The sequence below is a fragment of the Coturnix japonica genome, chromosome 11, assembly GCF_054131305.1.
Source record: "Coturnix japonica strain WE chromosome 11, WE-NBRP24, whole genome shotgun sequence".
Taxonomy (NCBI): Eukaryota; Metazoa; Chordata; class Aves; order Galliformes; family Phasianidae; genus Coturnix; species Coturnix japonica.
In genome coordinates this window covers 13,983,968-14,004,139 of record NC_140673.1, presented here as the reverse complement: position 1 = coordinate 14,004,139, position 20,172 = coordinate 13,983,968, and the positions used below count along the sequence as shown (strand labels likewise).

The 20,172-nt window shown below is 38.0% G+C and overlaps 1 protein-coding gene across 4 annotated transcripts in view; it reads right to left on the bottom strand.

The window, feature by feature from the left end:
- BCAR3 (BCAR3 adaptor protein, NSP family member) overlaps positions 1–20,172 on the bottom strand; it is a 47,303-nt gene that overhangs the window by 10,398 nt on the left and 16,733 nt on the right. For all 4 annotated transcript variants that reach the window (XM_015869941.3, XM_085511289.1, XM_085511288.1 and 1 more), the window contains exon 4: positions 855–983. In XM_015869941.3, coding sequence (XP_015725427.2) covers positions 855–983 — 129 coding nt within the window. The remainder of the gene's footprint in view (positions 1–854; positions 984–20,172) is intronic.

The following is a 20,172-nucleotide window of genomic DNA, read 5'->3' as shown; positions in this document are numbered from 1 at the left end:
AATTTGCATGTATGAATTTCTTCAAGTTTGCTACTAGAAAGCAAAACATGAAAGAAAATCAATGTCTCTTTATTTTTTAGTTAAAGGATCTGAATATACAATCACAAAAACATTCAGAAATCATTACTACAAGACCCCAGAAATTGTGCTTTCAGTATTACCTGAAGTGACAGAAGATTTAATTTGTTATTCTTCGTGAACACTGCATAGAACTAGGAAGGAGTCACAAAAATCCCGTTTTGCTGTATTAAATTAGTTTTTTCCATGTCCTAAACTATGAACATGAAGTCACAAACGTGGCTGCTATGTCTGCTCTCCTTACTGATGGGGCAGCAGGCAGCTGGTGGCTCCGCTGAGAACCGGGTGCACTGAGGGGAGACCCGCAGGGGGAGCTCCAGGCACTCCTGGAAGCTGAGCTCCAACACAACGGCTGTTTTAATGCATTTCTAACTACAGTCATAATGACCAGAATAAAGTTATTGAAGAGCCTTTGTGCTTTTTTCCTCCCCAAAATCAATGCACAAGAAAGAAAACAAAGAACATTTAAACTTTAGTTCAGTATACTCAAAGTATCGTCTGAACAATATGTGCAGACACTGTTCGGACAGGACGTTTTAAACTCAATTTGTGCGAAAAAAATCCTGAAATACTTATAATTTCCACCGGGGCCTTCCCTGAATTCTTTCTCAGCTTCATTTTGCACCAAGCCATGATAAATGCAACTTTTGCAGTAAAAAGCATTATGTTTCTGCTAAATCAATGCAGATATTACAGGTACGTGTAATACTTCAGCACAATTTTGCCTATGAAAGCTCAATACACTGTTGGTATCAAAATGATAAGGAATAACATACCTGCCGAGGAATACGTCCGTGGTACCAGGCATGGCTACGCAAATCGTCACTGCTTAGCTGCAGTTCCTCCTCTAGCTCTTTCTTCAGCTTTTCCGGGCTGTTGTCCATAACCTGCCGCTCCTTAGAAAACTGCAATAAAAGATTAAAAGCTTTAACTGTGCCAAGTTTAGTCATTAACATTTTACCTGGGTAATAACTTCCATCACATGATCTGCACTAACCACTGGAATGCAGGTGCTGCTTTGAGCAGGCTCACCTGCCTTCCATCTCTTGCTGTATTTTGAAAGATCCAGTGTTTAGTGAACATCTGATTGTCATTCACTGCACAGGGGCATTCTTTCTCTCCACCAAACCAATAGTACCACACCCGCAAGAACACTTCTCTTACTTCCTCTTCCTAGTAAAAATTTTAGCTACCCCATAAAGTAAAGCTGGACCCACATATCTTGCTCCAATATTTTCCCTCCTCTTTCATGTTCCATCCTAAATTTGGATTCTTTGGGTATTCTTGTGGTGTTACTGTAGTTGTTGGGGTTTTATCTAATCCCTTTGGCCCATCCAATTAAAAACATTCCATACTCAATACTTCTGTTGCACTAAACATAAGCTGACTCTACCAAATTAAATGCCTATCCTTAAAGCGCTTACTTATAAGGGACACTGAATCTGTACATCTACTTTTCTTCCTTCTTGAGGGAAAGCATGCTTGTTGCCCCTTGGCCCAGAAAACACAAGATGCTTCTAACACCAAGAAACAACGACTGTAAGATGTTCCTGGAAAATGTCTATCATTTCTTCTTGGAGGACAGTTTCCATGCTGGAACAATCCCATCAGGACTTGTTAGTCCTTCCTATAAACTATTAAGAGTGTTATAATAATAACACAAGGTGCAGCATTTTCTCTAGCAATATTTCAAGTATTTGTAAGCATTTAGCAGAGGAAATTTTGTTGGACTTCTTCTTACAGTTCTAAAGATGGACTCCAGGCCATCTTTAATGCTGCTGGTGAGAATTATAAAGGAAAGGCTGCTCAGAGGTGACTTTCAAGCCCAACTGCCCGGCCACTTCAGGGCGAACTAAAACTTAAAGCATGTTATTGAGGCCATTATCCAAATGCCTCAAATGCTGCCAGGATCAGGGCACCAATCACCTCTCTAGGAAGCCTGTTCCAGTATCTGACCACTCCTATAGTAAAGAAATGTTTCCTAATGTCCAGTCTGAACCTCCCGTTGTGCAGCTCTGTGCTGTTACCTTGTGCGCTATGTTGGTTCCCAGGGAGCAGAGCCCTACACCTCCCTTCTCATGAAGTTGCTCACAGAAATGAGGTCACCTCTCAGGCTCCTCCAGACCAGACAACCCCGGCTGGACATGCCTTCCAGCCCTTTTATCAGCCAGATGAATTCCAGTACCTTTCTACACGATGGAGCCCAGAGCTCCATTCACCAACGATAAGTAAAGCTGGAGAATCACCTTTTGGCTATGCTGTCTAATGCACCCCAAAATACAGTTTGCCATCTTGGCTGCCATGGCACACTGGGAGCTTCAAAAGCCTAAAAAATTCAGCAGAAAAAGATTCGAACCAGGTAAAAGGCTCAAACCAGCAGGTAACCTGCTGCTATTTGATTAAAGAATCAGAGTACACTTCCCCTTGAAGGAAAGTAATAATAATAATAATAATAAGATAACTTTAAAGAGAGCAACATAGGCCTCCAGCAGTGAAGTAGATTAAAATGAAACATATTCCCCAAGGCATTACTTTCTTTCTTTTTTCTTTGGCTCTGGATATGAGCCAAAACTTAAAGGTTCCCTTCTCTGACACACTGATGTAAATATGCAGTGCAAGCATTACTATAAAAATAAGTGAGAAAGCTGTTGGCCACACACCAGTCTTGTCATTTTCATGAACATTGCTTTCTATAGTAAATTCATCTTTAAATATTCACGGCTCCTAGCTGTGCGAGCAGGTGCCATACACTTAGCACTTCTCTCAGCAATCCTCCCTGCAATTTCTAGTAGAATGAATTACAGCAGATCACTAGACAGAGGATTTCAGGGGGAATAATGCCAGAAGAGACAACCTGCTGCCAAGACTTATTTAAACATGCTGAGAGGCCTGAGAAATTCTGAAACAAATTCTCTACTTCTCTCTGCTCTTCTCAGATAAAATTATGGCTTATATTTATTTACTAAGATGAGCACAAGTGAGAACAGTTGCTTAAGGATGAAGAAAACAGACAAGAACATCCTGGTAAAGAATCACTTCTCATCAGTTTTACTTCTGTGAACTGCAACTGAGTTATATTTATCCATACAAAGGTGGTTCAAATTTGACAACCATTTTTAACCCTTTACACTCTTACAAAGTTGAGGCCTTTCACCAATTCCTTGCAAGTCTTTTCAGAAGAAAAGCTGTACAGGGACAATCCACACCACAAAGGCCATCTTCCCTGCATGGACTTATGGACTTTCACATAAAAACATGCCCAGTATGAATAGATGAAGGTATGGAGCACAGGAAGTCACACAAGAGGCTGTGGTGAGGTCTCAAATCTAAAAGTGAATCCAAGTATCAACATGTAGTCAAGTCAGGTCAACAATTCCCCTTCCACTGAAAGACTCACTGAGCTGTAAGGCTAAGATAGCTGAAATGACCTGTGGGACATGCTTGCCACCTTTGATTTCCCAACTCAAATAGCTGGCTGTGCATTTAAAGCTGACCAGCACTGAATCTAAAATTAACAGCTAGTTATTTCAGTGCCACATCTGACAAAATTATAGATAGTATTATAACATTCACATGGGCTGAGGCGGCAAAGGTAGGGCACACAAATGAAGAGTAGAATTTTCCAGAGCACCCAAGCCACCACATTTCCCATGACTGCACCAGGAGGAGCCTAGAGAGCTTTCAGAGCCCCCTCTCTGATCTAAACAGGATTCAGTTGCAATGGTATACGCATATTTTATATTCACAGCTGCATATTTTGTTGACTTTCTGAAAAAGACAACTGCTTTGAGGGGAGCTGTGCATACCTCAGAAACATTCCTGAAAGGTATTTTTTTTACTGAGTAACTGGACTGCAGATACTAAAAAGAAAACCAGACTGCTATGGCAAATTGTTATTAATTCTAAAAGCATCTCACTCTTTCTCAGTGGTAGGCAAAGCTATTATAGATGAAACAGACTACAGCACACAAATGCAGTAACAATTTGCTGAGGAGAACTAGAATCTTAGCCAACAGAAAGGGCTGCAGATCTTCACATATCAACTAATGTCATCCACGCTGCTGACATGAATTATCTTAAAAAACAAACAAAACCAACACGGGCTAATCCAAGTCACATTTACACATGAATTTCAAAAGCAGCAAACAAACCTAGAACTTCACCTAGTGGTTAAAAGGACATTTCCTTTAAAAAAAAAGAAAACAAAGCTAGTCAGTCCAATTATTTTAGCGTTTTTAATACAAGCCACACCAGTTGATTACATTTTACTAAAGATTTCTGCTTCAAGGCCACTACATCTGTAGCCTGCTTTTAGTTTAACAAGCTACTCTTGTATTACATTAGATTTCACATTTTTTAGGCAAACATAAGCCCTGTGTACTGCAGACTGGGACATAACAAATCTCAAGGAGGTCAAACCAATTGCCAAAATATAAACTTGTTGCATATAAATTTAAAAAGGACTTGACTTGCCATTACACGTCGTTCCTAAGGAACTTGTCAACACATTTTAATGGACACTTCTCACAATAATCTGCTGTTCATGCACCTAAGATGTTATTTTTGTTTGAAGCTACAGCACTCTCCAAAGGAAACTTGTTCTACCAAGCTCATTTCAATCATTTCAGCTGAATTAATCACACTAGATTAGAATAATTTTTAATTGTGCTGAATAGTCTACTGAGTCTGGCAGTAATTAAATAAGAGTCCCATAGTTATTTCTGTTTGATAGTCGCTTTGGATTCTTTCTGCAGTTCATAGTGGCATCAGCTCCAGTGAAGTACACGTACCAACAGCCTATCGAAATAGCTGAGAGAAGAATCTACAAATATCCCTGAAGCTCTATCTCATGCATCCTAGCTTTCCTGGCTTACCTCAGTTTCTATCCCAATCATGCATACATAACCAAATTAGAGGGCTGCCTATACAGATAGCAATAATCAAAATTTCTCCTTCAAGCTGATCAAGTTTTGTTTTATTATTCTTAGTTTTAAGTTGTTTAAATTATGAAGGGAAGGACTTCTGCATTTTAGATGGAATTTTAAAGTGGTCCATAATCTGTCAGGCTCTATCATCTACTCCATTTCTGATAAGGAGAAATTTCATATCTCTCCTTCTACCCTGCTGGCAAAAAATTATTTTTACATACTTTAAGTGCAGCCAGGGACTGTAACAGGTACCTGACCAAAGGCAGCTTCATTTTCATCCAAACTCAATTATTTCCTGGTGCTTTGCAGAGCTCTGCCAGCTGGTACATAAATCAGCCCGTCAGGCAGCCTCAGAACCACCTGATTTTTTGTTGCTTTGAAGATTTCAAGGGAGGAAAAAAAAAAGGGGGGGGGGGGGGAGCTTAATGGGTTGGTGGGGGGGGAGATAATTATTAGGGACAAATAGAATAGGATTACTATTTTCATTTATATGCACATGAAACCTGAACTACAACCTTCTCCCTTTGTTATATTGTAAAAGGTAAAACTAGAGGAAAATTGAGAAAAATTAATGAAACCCTTCTATTTCCAAACCACTGGAGAGCACACCTTAATCAACTTGATCACACAAAAAACAAACACATCCAAGTCCAGATCTGAATTAAAATCTACATCACTGATATAGAGACCCCTTAAGTCCCTAGCCATGGACTCCTGTGATATTGATCAGACTGCCTGTACAGGAGATATGTGTTTGAAAGGAAGAAATAAAAAAGGCTTTTCATACCAAGTTCAGTCTAATGTCAGCAGAAGGCAATGGAAAAATTCCACACAGACAAGAATTCCTTAATTTTCTAGTTGCCCACATTCAGAGCTAGGAGGAAACCTTCATTTCTGAAACATGACTCCTGAGAAATCCTGATGTTAGGGTTAGTCAAATCCTAATCTCACTCAGCAATCTCAGGGACTTTGACTACCAAACCTAAAGAATTTAGAAGTTGGTTAACTTTTTTGTTTTAATCTGAAAAAAACTAAACAAAACATATTAACAAGAAGTCAGATGAAACCCACTGGAGAATGTCCCCATAGCAGTGAAGAGGAATCCCTCATAGAGCAACAGTGGACTTCATACTGTCCACACATATATGAAAGAAAGCATACTACAGTTAAAACAAATGTTCAATTGTGTAAAATTATAACATGGGGATGTGAAGAAGATGACAGGGTAAGACTTTAAGAAGTCAAACTCTGCATCAATACAGCAAAGTATCAAAGTCCAGTGAGCTACGCAAAATGTCACACAATTTTGCTAAGTTGACCTTTCCCATTTGGCCCCCCTTCAACATCAACAAATCTAATGCCAACAGGCAGATCCATACAGATGACTTGTAAACCCATGTTATCACGTCCAACTGCCTCCGCATACAAGCTGGAAGTGGATACATGAAACCCAAGGATGCCAGTGAAAACAGATTTAGATAATCAAATACTGAAGAAATATTAAGAACTACTATGTATAAAAAGTGTTTGCAGTTCCCCCAAGATAGAAGATGGCACTTGGAATAAGTAGCTGCTTATAAAAGGCTTCTGATCCATGCCACATTCATAGCATTAGTACATTAGTCAGTAGTGAGATAAATCAGCATGTTGGAAGTTTTAAAACTTGGCAGCTCTGACAGATCGAGTGGCTTTCCCCTTTAGCACAGCTTCAGCTGAGGATGAATCATAGTCAAGAATTAAGAATGAAAATACTTGAATGTCAAGGTCTGTCTTGCCAGTCATTGTGACTATACCAGCTAAAACTGAAACAAAGAAATAACCATCTTTCACTTTTAAAAACACTATTTTACCACTGATTTATCCTTAATTGTTATCTCCCAAAAAAGGCAAAAATAAAGGAACAATAAAATCACAATTCATCATTCTCTCTTCACAATTCTCCTTCACCAACAAATACTCTGTGCCTTTTCCTCAAGCACAAAACATGACCTTTACTCTGAACAGCTTTTAGAACCAAGTGGGACTTTAAAAGGTACTGACAGATCATGATTGAAGAATAGGTTGATCCAAGTTCAGATCTTCTCTTTGTGTTTTCTGTTAACGTAAAGAAAACAAAGCAAACTTTTTTCCTAATCCTAAGATCCTAATTTAACATGCTAAAAGTAAGTACAGCAAAAAGCAAGTCCTCAAGTGCTGAACCTTCCCGTGCTTGAGGGCATGAGGCTCCCTGGAGATCAGAATCATATCGTTTGCAATTAAGTTAGATAATACACTGAATGGGAGGAATTGAATTCAGAGGTAGCTGTTGAATTCAACATCTTTATTTATGGATCAATTTGGTATTTAAATGCAGGATTATTTCTTATTAAAACTAAGAATTAGTCCCATCTAATTACACAGACTGATTTTGCTTGAAGTGTTGTTTCCACAAATTAAGTAAGAAGATTTACACCAAGTTGTTCATACAGTCCCAGGCACTTTGTCACCTAATGGAATGCACATCATTTAGCCTCAAGGTACAGACCTTACTTGCTTTCACAACCATCTGCTTCTATACCTACAGCCATTTTCTCTGAAACAAACGCACCCCAGTTTCCGACTGTCAGAACTTCTTAGAATAGCAGTTCATTGGATTCAATTAATGCTAAATCTACATGATGGAACAAATGCATTCAAATCTATTTTAAATACTGCAAATCTCTTTAAATAGAACCCTATTTTTGAAAGCGCCCAGCTGTAATTTTTTTTCTTCATAAAAGGTTTTATTTTTTACTCTCCATACAGCAAACACTATTAACGTTTCAGTTTCTCCAGAGACTGTATGGATTAGACCAAATGGAAAGTTGCTATGACAACATCGCCGTTATTTTAGGTATTAGGAATTCATGCCAAGTTTAAACAAAGGGCATGCATGGTCAAGAACAACAGTTTTATAACTGTTCTGACATCCAACAATGAAGTACATTTTTCAAGTTTTAGAATAATAGAATGCTAAGCCTGATATTTAAAATTCTATTGAAGATCAAGATAAAAGTAACAGGACAGTATCTTTAGCTTTCCATTCTGATGGGAGCTTCTGACATTTGTCACAGTCAGAAAGAGAACAGTCTGACCGGAGTCTGTTTTCCAGCATGCCCAGAAGACTGAGCCCCACAACCCACTTTCAGAATGTAAAGGCTGAACCATTAGGGACAAGAGAGGTGAACAATGGTTGTTCCCAAATTTAAGCTCCCGTATCAAAATATGAAAGTCTACATGCTACAAGATAGCAACCTTCACATCCTTGTTGCAGGTGTGCCAGAAAAACTATATACATTAGACAGTGACTGGTGTAGCTGACACCAAATATTCAAAGAATAATTTAAGCATAAAACTTAAATAAAAAGATTTTAAAGTTCAGGTGCAGTTCACAGATCCCCAAAAGTGATTGGATAACTTACTCAATCACAGTTCAATTACCCCTTCTAAAAGTATGGCTCTAAATGCATACGAAGGCTTGTTCTTTGCAAAAAGGACATTTCCTGAGCTTTGTAATTTAAAAAGTTCCAAAATACAAGAACTAAGTACTAAAGTACTACATTGTCTAATGTGTTTTTAAAAACTGAGCTTCTGAGCAACACTGTATATACTTTCATTAAGCAAGTGACAAAGTTAGAAAACCAAATGGTTTGATCTATATTTTGAAAGCTTGAAACTTTGCTAAAATTCTTCTCAGCGAGTCCAAAACCAGCACCTTTTTTTTTTAAACTTTCTGCCTTGACACAAAGACAGGCAGCTTAAGGCTCATAAACCTGAAAGTTGCTTTCTCCCTGAGACACTGGTGTGTTATAAAGATATTCTTTAGAACAGAAACACAATGTATCAATCCATCATATGAAAACAAACCCTTCTGAGCAGAAACCAAGAGCATTACCGATGAACACTTTGTTCATTTGCTATTATTGAAAAAGGACACCTACCTTGACTCTGATAATAGATTTACGATGATAAAAGCAGCAAAGTGCTGCAATCAGCATTTGAAAAACGTTATAATCTTTCGGCATGTTCAGTTCTTCTGTTTGTATGTCCTCAAGACTGAAGATGAACGGTCACTACTGCAAGTTTCAGAGATTTAACAAGCTTTTCAGTATGACCACTGTGCCTGCCACAGCTGACACACCCCTCTACTCACATATCAGACAAGGACACTTTCCACAGCTGAAGCTGATACTATCAATGCAGCAACCACTGGCATCCTTGCTTCCAGTATGCCATATAGAGTATGCCAGAATCCTCATGTGATCTGCTCCACTCACCAGTGAAATCCTAGCTCCTCTATCTTGGTATCCCCTGAGTCAGAGCTGTATATAAGCCACCAGCTCAAGACAAACTTCTTCTGACAAGATACAGTACCCAACTGTCCACCTGCACTGATAAGAGTTTAAACAATTGCTCCAGCCCAGTCATGCAGCATTTTCTATCTGCATCATCAATAATATCTCCCAATATATTGAAGAGAAAGCCAAAGATGAAAAGCAGTTCATCAGTGCTTGATAATTGTTGCTTAACACATGTGAATAAGATTTACATGCTTGGAGGGAAATTATGAATCTCTTGATTTTTAATTAGGAAGCTTTTGATGATCAGTCATTGCAAAAAAAAAAAAAAACAAACAAACAAAAAAAAAAACCAAAAAAAAACATGGTCAGTGTTAGGGGTGTAACCAAGGTACTACCGGCATTTAAACTATCACTAGGTAGTTCTAGCTTGATGATAGCCCCATGGAATAGTGCAGGTTGCAAGAGAAAGAAAAGATGCAACTTAAAAACCTCAGGTCTGACAAGTAAAAATTTACAACAAACAAATCCCCTTTTTATGCCTGTGATTCTATTTTCCTGGACGCCACAGTCACACACAGACGTTACCACCAAGACTGTGATAACTAGAATATTTTATCTGCTGCTCCACAGCACAGAGATCAAAAAAAGAGAACTAAAAACTGTCTAACAGATTCTTCTATGCCATGCTTTTAATCTTCCTGCCTACGTTCTGCATTCCAGTTTAATTTATACGCCACAGTATCAGACTCTAAGGATACAACTACATCACAAACTGTCTAGAGAATGAGATCGGCACATTTCTGTGTTATCTGCTTATGCAGCAGACTCTTCAACCAGATGAAAACTAAATTATTCAGCTGTGTCTCAGATTTCTTACTACTAGGCAGGTTGCACAGACTCTGTAGTTTACTCAAGCATAATCTGGGAAAAACTTCTAAAGCTGCAAAAAGTTTTAGTTCTCCTGTTAAAATTTAATGCGTGACCTGTTGTCTGAAGACAACTCAGAGTATTTTAAGTAGCTAAAAAATGTTGCACTCTACTTTTTCCACTGTCACTAGAACGTGAAAAAGGAAGCTGGATCTATCTTGCATATTCCTGAAGAAAAATATTTCACCCAGATGCATAAGAAGCTTGTGGAATTCACTGACAGAACATGCTAATAGAGGTCAGTAAAAAAATGACTGTTCATATTTACAAGAAAAACACTCTGCATTGCTTAATTTTAGCAAGTTTAAGAAGTTCAATTTCTATCAAAATCAACCAGTGATTCATGAGAATTTGCCTTAGGACTGCACAGAGTAGAGTGAGATGGCAGGAGAAATCAGGGAAGTTAAATTGCGTCAGTACAGCACTGATTCTCACAATTTTGCACTCACTCTACCTCTTCTGCTTTAATAATGGTGTTAAGCATATTTATTCTGATGTGACTTCATTTGAAAAAGAGATATGTTTTCCAGTTTCTGCTGCCAGAGTAGTTTGTATTTTAATTCCAAATAAAACATTTTGCCATGAAATGTGCTAGGAAAATGATGTTTTCTTGTTTTGGATGGTAGCATCTACTAACAGAAGGAAGGAGAAGAAGTGTGAAAAGCCCCAAGAACAGAAACTCCCCACAACAAGAAGATGGGAAGGAGTTAACAGATCCCCACATTATGCAGTCAGTGGACAGCTCACTGAATGCTAAATCCCTGATCAACAAATATCTGCCCTACACACCTCAATGCCTTCTCTAGAACTAATGCTATAAAGGGCAAATACCTTGCTTAGATGTAACAGTGATTAGAGGCAAGACCTCACCTCCATAGCAGTCTAAGAGATTTGGTGAAAGAAAACAAAATGCACAGGACTGAGGACTGCAGAGAAGCATGTAACACATAAAAAAAATGACAGACCTTGAAGAGATTTTTAGCTTTGATGGTACTAAGAAGTCCAGAAGTTGCAGATAATTCAGATCTCAAATTATGAGTTAGCTCCAAGGACTGTTTATAAGGAAGAGTTACTTGTCCTTTTATGTCTGCAATATATTCCATAATTAGTAGGATGTATATATTAAATGTTCACAGATGCCCTCAGATAATGCTTGCGAAGTAATACTTCCTACCTAATAATAGATTACCTCCCTCCCACACTGAACATCTGAATGAGGTGAAACATCCTCAGTGTTCAAATCAAGCAACGGGACTTGGTACATAAACTAAGCAGAAGCACTGTGCAAAGAAAAGAGCACGGTACACTAAGGTTTCATTTGGTATATCTTGAACAGAAATTACCATAACAAGAATTTTAAACTATACCAGGTGACAAGAAGGGCTATGAGGATAATTAAGCTATTTTGGTAACAGAAACCAACTGGTTTAGCAATGCAAAAATCAAGTGAGACACTTATTCCAAAAAGCATTGAAAGTAAGTTTAGAAAAGGAGAAAAGCTCTTTAAGGCAGTGGGGGAAAAGGACAAAATATTCTTATGACCAAGCAATGCACACACATACGACTGAGAACCTTTGTCTAAATTCCAGTGTGAGACTTTCCCAAGAACTGAGGGCTGGAGCAGGAGATCTAAGAAAATTCAGCATTAAACACTTCACTGAAAGGCAAAAAGAAAACATCCAAATCCCCATAAGGGCACAGTATGGTACTAGTGACAATAGGGAAGATGCAGCACACTTTATGTACTTGTGCTTCCCTCCCTTACCAAGCTCTAGACTACAAATCCAATCAGCTGTTGTTGCGGTTCATTGGCTAATGCACACGTATTTCCCCAGGCCTCAGTAACTTTACACATACATTCATGTCTTACGGAGACCTGACAGTTTTGCAGCTTTGTGTGTCACTCATTTACCCAGGGAAACTTCCTGGTATTGTTTTAATGGTCTAGTTTGAATGATACAATTCCTGACACGGTTGTTTCACCTGAAGCAACATATGAAAATACAAGGGAGGTACAGAATTAAGTTTTTTGCTTATGAATCATCTACCCAAATAGTTTCAACCGGAGATGGATTCCTTCTTTAGTCTTTTCCATACCAACAGCATAGAGACTGAATGATGGCATCTTCACCAAACACCCTAAACTGCAGGTACAATCTCTTTACTTCAGCACACAGCTCAATTGGAAGAGTGTATTTGGCTTAATGTGCACATGTCTATTCTTCATTTGAAAGGCTTATTATTAAGCACCATTAAAAAAAAAAAAAGGTTTTACAATCACAGCTCAACATGAACAGTACTGCATAAATTACAGATCACAACTGCCAGTTCTCCATTTCCTGTCTGTAATGGAATAAGAATCAAGAAGTATGTATGTCATCAGAATTAGAGAAACAAAGATATTTACCCTTAAAAATAACACTGCAGAATTTCAGAGAGCAGCTGCTGACATTTATTTTCTAATCAGCAGTATTGCTGACAGGAAATAGAGTGCTTTATTTGGATATTTAGATAGTGCATCTATTCTTTTTTAATATAACAACATTTTAATCCTTTTTTATTAATTCAGGTTAACATATGCTCTGCACCTACAGTTCAAAGAACAAACGATGTATTCTTAGGAACCAGTCAGAACCGAACCTTTGTATGACACTGTGATACAGCACTATGAAATCAAGACTAGTGGAAGAAATCACAGAGTACAGAAGAAACCCCTGGGTGATGGTATAATTCTTGCTCTGATGGCTATCACGGAGCTGCTATCAGGTAGATTTCTTTCCACTAAGTGAAAGTAAACAATACACCCAGAAAGCTAACCATAAACCACAGAAGACCCAATGTACTGTACAAGGGTCAACAGCCTAAATCTGTTATAGCACCTAGGCAATCCAGAGCACGCTGTTCACTGTTACTGGACTAATAACACCACAGAGGGTGCAGAACCTCTTGATCGCACAGCATATAAGCACAGTCTAACCTGGGTTGTGACTGTCTACTGCCACAGAATGGCACCTGTAAGGTTGTAAAAAAGTACAACAGGAATAAAATCAGAAAGAAAAAAAAAAATCAAAGCATTTAAACTTTAAGTTTGGAACATTATTCTTTTTATATGTATGTCTTTTTCTCTACAGCTATAGTAAAACACATGGAGAAAAGGGGATGACAACATTGAAAATGCTGCTTACTTTTATCTGTCCTTGACTCAACTATCAGTGGGCACATAACGTCCCACTACCTAGGTCATATCATACCATTCCTGTGTCACTTCTTACTAGAACTGACTCCTTCATATGCTAATTCCACTTCCTGCAAGCTCCTGTTGGTGCAGCTCCTGATGATAAATCAAAAGATACAGCTGTAGCTGCCATTACACTTGTTTGCTTTGTAGGGGTGCGGTATGGGAAAGGTCAGCCAAACTCCTTCCTTTCCTGTAGCAGTTCCGTGAGGAAAAGTCAGAAAATACTCTGTAGTTATTGTACAGGAACAGTAAGAAAACAGAGATTCCATTTATTTTGTGTTCAAATAAACTTTTGGTGATTGGAGTCACCTAAAAATATAGATTAGAAACTGCAAAAATAGGCATCCAGCCTTCTTAAGAGCTCCCTGCTGGGTCCTAATGCGAACTTTAGGACATCTAAATACTTTTAAAAAAATCTGCTCTTTTATAACTAAAACCCTCTAACCTCACAGACATCTGGCAATAGGCACAGTTTTTCTTATAGCCATTTATTAAGAAGCTACCAGACACTGCTATTGATCCTACCAAAAACAAGTCTACGTATGCTTGAGCTCCATCTACTGTCTGCCACTTTGTGTATAAACATTAACCTATTTTGTACGGTCTCTTGTGTCTTTCTTTCAATTTATTCCCTGTACTGGATAAAATAAAGAAGTGAAAAGGCAAACATTTCTTTTTTTTTTTTTTTTTGTTAAGACTTTGTTCACAACTTCTGTCTCGTATTTCCTTCCCTTTCCTGTTGATTTAGCTGTCATTAGTTTAACTTCAATTTTGCTGAACACTGTGCAGGAGATCTCTTGCACATAATAAGGACCCACTAATACAATTACTAACTGCAGATTTCCGCTTTTGAAAGTCTCCCCTCTCCTCTCCAAGTAAAGTGCTTGTCTGAGATCTATTCCAATTTCAGCTATAACTCAAAGATAAAAAAATTATTTTACTTCAAGGTAACTGGAAGAACTTCAAAATGAACCATTCATCAGAACTCCTGAATACCCTAAAATATTTGCCTTTTATAGAAAGAGATATTTTGGATGTAAAACACTCACAAATTAAACTCAAAAGTCACAGGGTTCTGCTGGAGCTCAGTTTTTCACAGCCTGCAGCAGCAGGTATGAGTTTGAGAAGGCTTGTTTTCCCCCACATTTCTGAATGACACGCTTTCATGAAACTGAGGAAGCAAATACAGCAAGCTCATCTCAATTCACATACCTCCTTTTACTAATGAAACACTTGAGGACAAGGAGGCAAATGATCTCTGAATATTCAACACAGCCACTAAAATTATATTCCCTCGCTAATGTATGTGCTTAGTTTCTAATAGCACTTGACCTATAAAACCCTCAATCAGCAAATTCTGCTCCATTGAGAGTACACATTTGTAGATGACATCACAACTGAAATGTACTTCCAATGCTCCTTGTTCTCTCTCTGCAGGCAGACTTGTATCCAAACAGTATGTTTCCAAAAAGAGGCAGGACATACAGACACATGCAATATTAGTCCTACCCTAATTAGAAGCTTCACCTCCGCATGCTTTGTCACTAAGAATACCCAAAATGTTTAATAATAATTTGACTTCCACAAGCTATATACACACTCCATCTTGCGGTTTATGTATTTGTATAAGTTTGAAAATCAACTTCAGTGAGATGTCACTATGTATTAGTTTATATTAAATTGTTTCACATACCAAATAAGCCTTTGCCCTTAGTCCACCTACAGATTAGAAAAAGGATCCAAACACATCAATAACTGTTGTTTTTAAAGCTTAGTTCCCACAGAATATTAATGAAGACTCAAAATGAAAAGAAGCATTCCACACAAAGCCACAGTTCAGCAACTGTTAAGAAAAGATTAACACAAAGGATGGTAAACTGCAGCAAGGTCTCTATTCCATTAATAGTTTAAGCACCTCACATGAAAAGGAATAAAATTCTGTGGCACTCATAGCTTTTCTTTTTTATATGTACATAAAAGCCTGCTGTAAGCTACAAGAATTCTACCTGATGCCCTCACACACACAGCAAGACACTTATTTCTTCTCCTTGTCTTAACTGATGCAGTGTTTGTGCAGAAACTGGAAAGAAAAATCAAACTTAATTTACAACCAGGTTAACTTTTATGCACTTTCCACTCACATGAAAGCCCCGTTTTTTCCTAGAAATTCTCTCTCACTTCAACAGTCACAACATGTAATAAAATCATACATTTGCACTAAAAATGAATCGCAAATCAAGGAGGACTAGACAATGACCACCCTTTTATTCACCTTTATTTGAAAAGCAAATAAACACTATCATCCACTATTATTTCCTTTAACAACACCACCATTTTGAGTTAAGGATATTATCAACAGCATCCTATAACTGTCAGCATCTGAGGGCCACAGATATTGATAGTTTGGAGAATGTTTTCCACTTAAATCTGTTTGACAAGATCTTTAGAGTCAAAATAAAAATAATGCTTTCACAATAAGAAATCTCGGCTTTCCTTTCTACATCAAAATTTCTGTCCTGTGTTTCAGATTCTGGTCTTCCAATTGATGTTTCTCATAAATTAACGCAGCTTGACAGTTGATACTCATCTAACAAATATACTACAAATTCAACTAAGTATTTATTCTACTGGCACTAGTGCCATTAGTGGTACCAAGGAAATAAGCAATGTACCTTTATAGACAGTTTTCAACTCAAAGCTTTACTGCAATCTCAGCACATGTAGTAGCTTTTTGTGACTCCACAACAGACATATTTAAGATTTAATGAGTAATAATGTTCAAGAACTAGAATACAGACATTAACAGGGTCAAATTTGTAACAAGAGGGTAGACATAAGATTGATCCTCAGCACATAATTAGAGACAACTCATGGTGCTGACAGTATCAATGTTTTAGCCTTTACGAAGCCTAGTAAACATTATGAGAACTATTTCACATACAAAATGCCGTAAACTCTATTTCAGCATCAGGGAAGGGAAATGCAAGGCTAAAAGACTTTCCAATAAAGGCCAGATTAATTCCAAAGACCCTGTCCACTTGACTGAATTCATACAAGGATTATCATTCACAAAGGAAAAAAGAAAAAAAAAAAGACCTCTACTCTCAGTATACTTAAAAAGAGGGGAAACCAAAAAAACAAAAAACCAAGACCACCAGATCTCAAAAGCTTATAAGGTCATGCAAGAATGGAGGACTGGGAGAAAAGTTCTGAACAGCTACAGGGTAATCTGGGACCATCCCTTCCAGGAAACTTGCACTAGGACAGCAGACTGAAAAATGCATTATCTTGTGCAGCAGTAGAATCACAGCTCCTACATATTTACTGGAAATATCAGCTTAAATGTAATTCATCGCTTTGAACCCAAACCACTATAGAATTGCTGACTCAACCATCTTCACACAGAGTAGCCTGTTAGCCAAACAAATCTCAACATTGCTAATTATTGAAGCTTGGGCATAAGATCCATCACTAATTATGGATAACTGTTCTATCAAATGAAACAAGTTTTCATTAAGTCCAAGTAAATGGGGACAATATTATCTTAATGATTTTAGGGGAACTGACTATTTAAGAGCAGCTGAATTTCATCTACATATGCAACTCACACAAGTCAGGATGCCATGAAGGACAATAACATCCTGGCTTGTATCAGAGTAGTTTTGCCAGCAGGAGCAGGGAGATGACTGTCTCCCTGTACTCAGCTCTGGTGAGGCCACATCTCAATTACTGTTTAGTTTTGGGCCCCTCACTACTAGAAAAACACTGAGGACCAGGAGCATACCCAGAGAAGGACAACAAGGCAGGTGAGCAGTTTGGAGCACAAGTCTTATTAGGAGGGAACAGGGATTATTTAGTCTAGAGAACAGGAAGCTCAGGTGAGACCTTATTGTCACAGAATCATAGAATCACAAGGTTGGAAAGGACCTACAAGATCATCTAGTCCAAACATCCTCCCATTACCAGAGCTACAACAAACCACTAAACCATCTTTAACTACCTGAAAGGAAGTTGTGGCAAGGTGGGTGTCAGCCTCTTCTACCACATAACTAGCAATAGGACTAGAGGCAATGGTCTCATGTTGTACTAGGGGAGACTAAGTTTGGATATTATGAAAAACTTCTCCAAAAAGGTGGTCAGGCACTGAAATGGGCTGCCCAAGGAGGTGGTTGAGTCACCATCCCTGGAGGAGCTCAAGAAATGTTTAAATGTTGTACTAAGGGACATGTTTACTCAGGAAAAAAAATTGTATAATTTAAGAGGAAGAGTTGATGGGGAAAAACTTTAATCCCTATTCTACACCTATGAATAATAAAAAATTGGTTACAATGAAGTTATGAAAATTATATTTTTAATAGCAATGGCAATTAAAAAATCCACAGTAACAATGTTTTTCTCCAGCAGAGGGCGATGTAAAACTATCAGCTACTCAGCAAGCACCAGAAGGAGGATCATTTAATTATGAGGTGGATAAATGCATGTATTTTACATTAAATTAGATCTAGCAGGGTCTTATCTTTATGAATTATGCACAGTTTATATAGAAGAGGTATCTGTTTTGGGGTGATGTTTGTGAAACTAAAGATCCTACTAAGTAGAAGAACATAGAAAACTGTAAACCTCTCAGTAAAACAGATTTAGTTCAATGCCAAGGTCAAGCCAACAGTCTTCAAGCTGGAAATCGATTCCATAATGACAAAAAGACAGGTAAACTGAAATTCAGATATATGGGCACACTCTTCATTAAAATACAATGTCTGACACATCTGCCTTCTGTGATGCTGCAGTTGCAAAAAGGAAAAAATGAAGGAAAAAAAGGATCAAAAGGAACGACATGATTATTTGGTACCTTAGGTACTCCTCTGGGCACAAATACTTTATGTGTAACACAAAAACCCAACAAACCCTCCATTCACAAATCACAACTTGCATCTCAAGAGACAAGTCTGCACAGGAGAATAATGCACAGTAGATCATAAACAGGTATACACTGTACTGGCAACTCTTCCGGTGTAATGGGGATTTCTCTAATACATTTCCATGTCTAAAAAGGTTTCCTTGCAATGGTATCTCAGTGTCATCAGGAAAAACTCTTTCACAAACTGCTACTACATGTTATGCTGACAAATGTTTTTTTCTAAACCATGCCTAATACACACACACAAGCTAACTTCCATTTTGACAGTGCTCTTCCCAAATTATCTTCTTGTAACAGTCATAAGAGTGATGAACACCCACACGTGTTCGGTGTCAAAAAGATGAACTTTTTCAATGAATCACACAAACTGTCCATAAACAAACCTCACTGCTGAATCCAAGTTCCTCTAAGCTAAAAAGCTGAAAAGCTGGACATGATCAACACTTCAGCATGACATAAAAATTTTATTTTCCAATTGCACTCACAAGAGCTGTCCTAAGTAACAACAATAACTATGGCAGCCTGTTCTCGAACAAAATCAGGTTAGAATAAAACTACGGAGAAAACGAACACTGAGGGGCTGACAGAAACAAGTACACTTCAGGAAAATGTCGCAATGGAGTAACATTGTTCTGCAGCTCTAACTTCCCTGAACCAGTAACTTCTTTTTTCCAAGTCTGAATCTAAATATAAACTTCTTTCCTCATGATCACACTCAGGAGACAATCAGTCATAAATTCTGTAATTCTTCCACTAATGAATTAAAATATATCTCCAAGATCTCACATTATAGACCAGTGTCTGATGAGTATTTATGCCATCATTAGCACTTTTCCCACAGGAACTGCTTGTAAGATCTCCAGAAAACAGAGAAATCTGTTTCTCTTTCTTTCCACCCTGATAGAGCTTTAATGATAACAACATAGACTTTAACTGAAAGATCCCAAAGTATTTACAATGCACAGGAATGAGACAGAAAGCTGTTTTTGGTTCACATGAATCTGTTGAAAACGACTCTCAAGTCCTCCAACACACTGTGAAGTTGCCAGTGCTTGATCCTTTTCTCCCCTGCAGGAGTCTGTCCCCTAGAAGTGCAGACTCTGGGTGTGGGAACAACCTGCTGAGACTACCAATGGTTCTATTATTCGACTGGTAAAACTTGTAAGAATCTCACAGAACGTACAACGTGCTATTGTGCTCGTAAATCTCTTTCATGACTTAGTTAGCAGTCTGTCTCAATGCAGTCTGGCCTGTTTTTTCTACTACCATAAAAGGATTTTTTGAAAGAGCCGTTTAACTGTGACCATGGTTTCAGCAACGCTGAGTAGACAAAGGAGGGGCTGAAGTCATTCAGACGCTTCAGTACTCAGACTCCATCAAATCACTGCATGTCTTTCCCTCAGAACGAGCTTATGCATAATTAGCTCTCTTTGTATAGTGAATGAACAAATGCATCAATATTCAAGATGCATAAAACTGCCACTTGTGAGCTGTAGTTTAGATTTAAGCATTAGAAACCACAGCACACCACCTATAGAGAGTAGTCTATCAATTCAGAAGACTAATTTTATAATCCCGTCCAGTCTTGTATACTGAAAAGAATTAAAAGAGAAGAAAAAAAATAATGTATTTTGTATTTCCCCTAGCCAGAGTATTTTTAAATACAAGCTATTATTCGTATTACTTCTTGTCACCAGATTCTAGCAAGAAAGGAAACATAGGTCTCTTTGTAGCAGTTCCTGCAGGTAGTCACTACTGCATGAT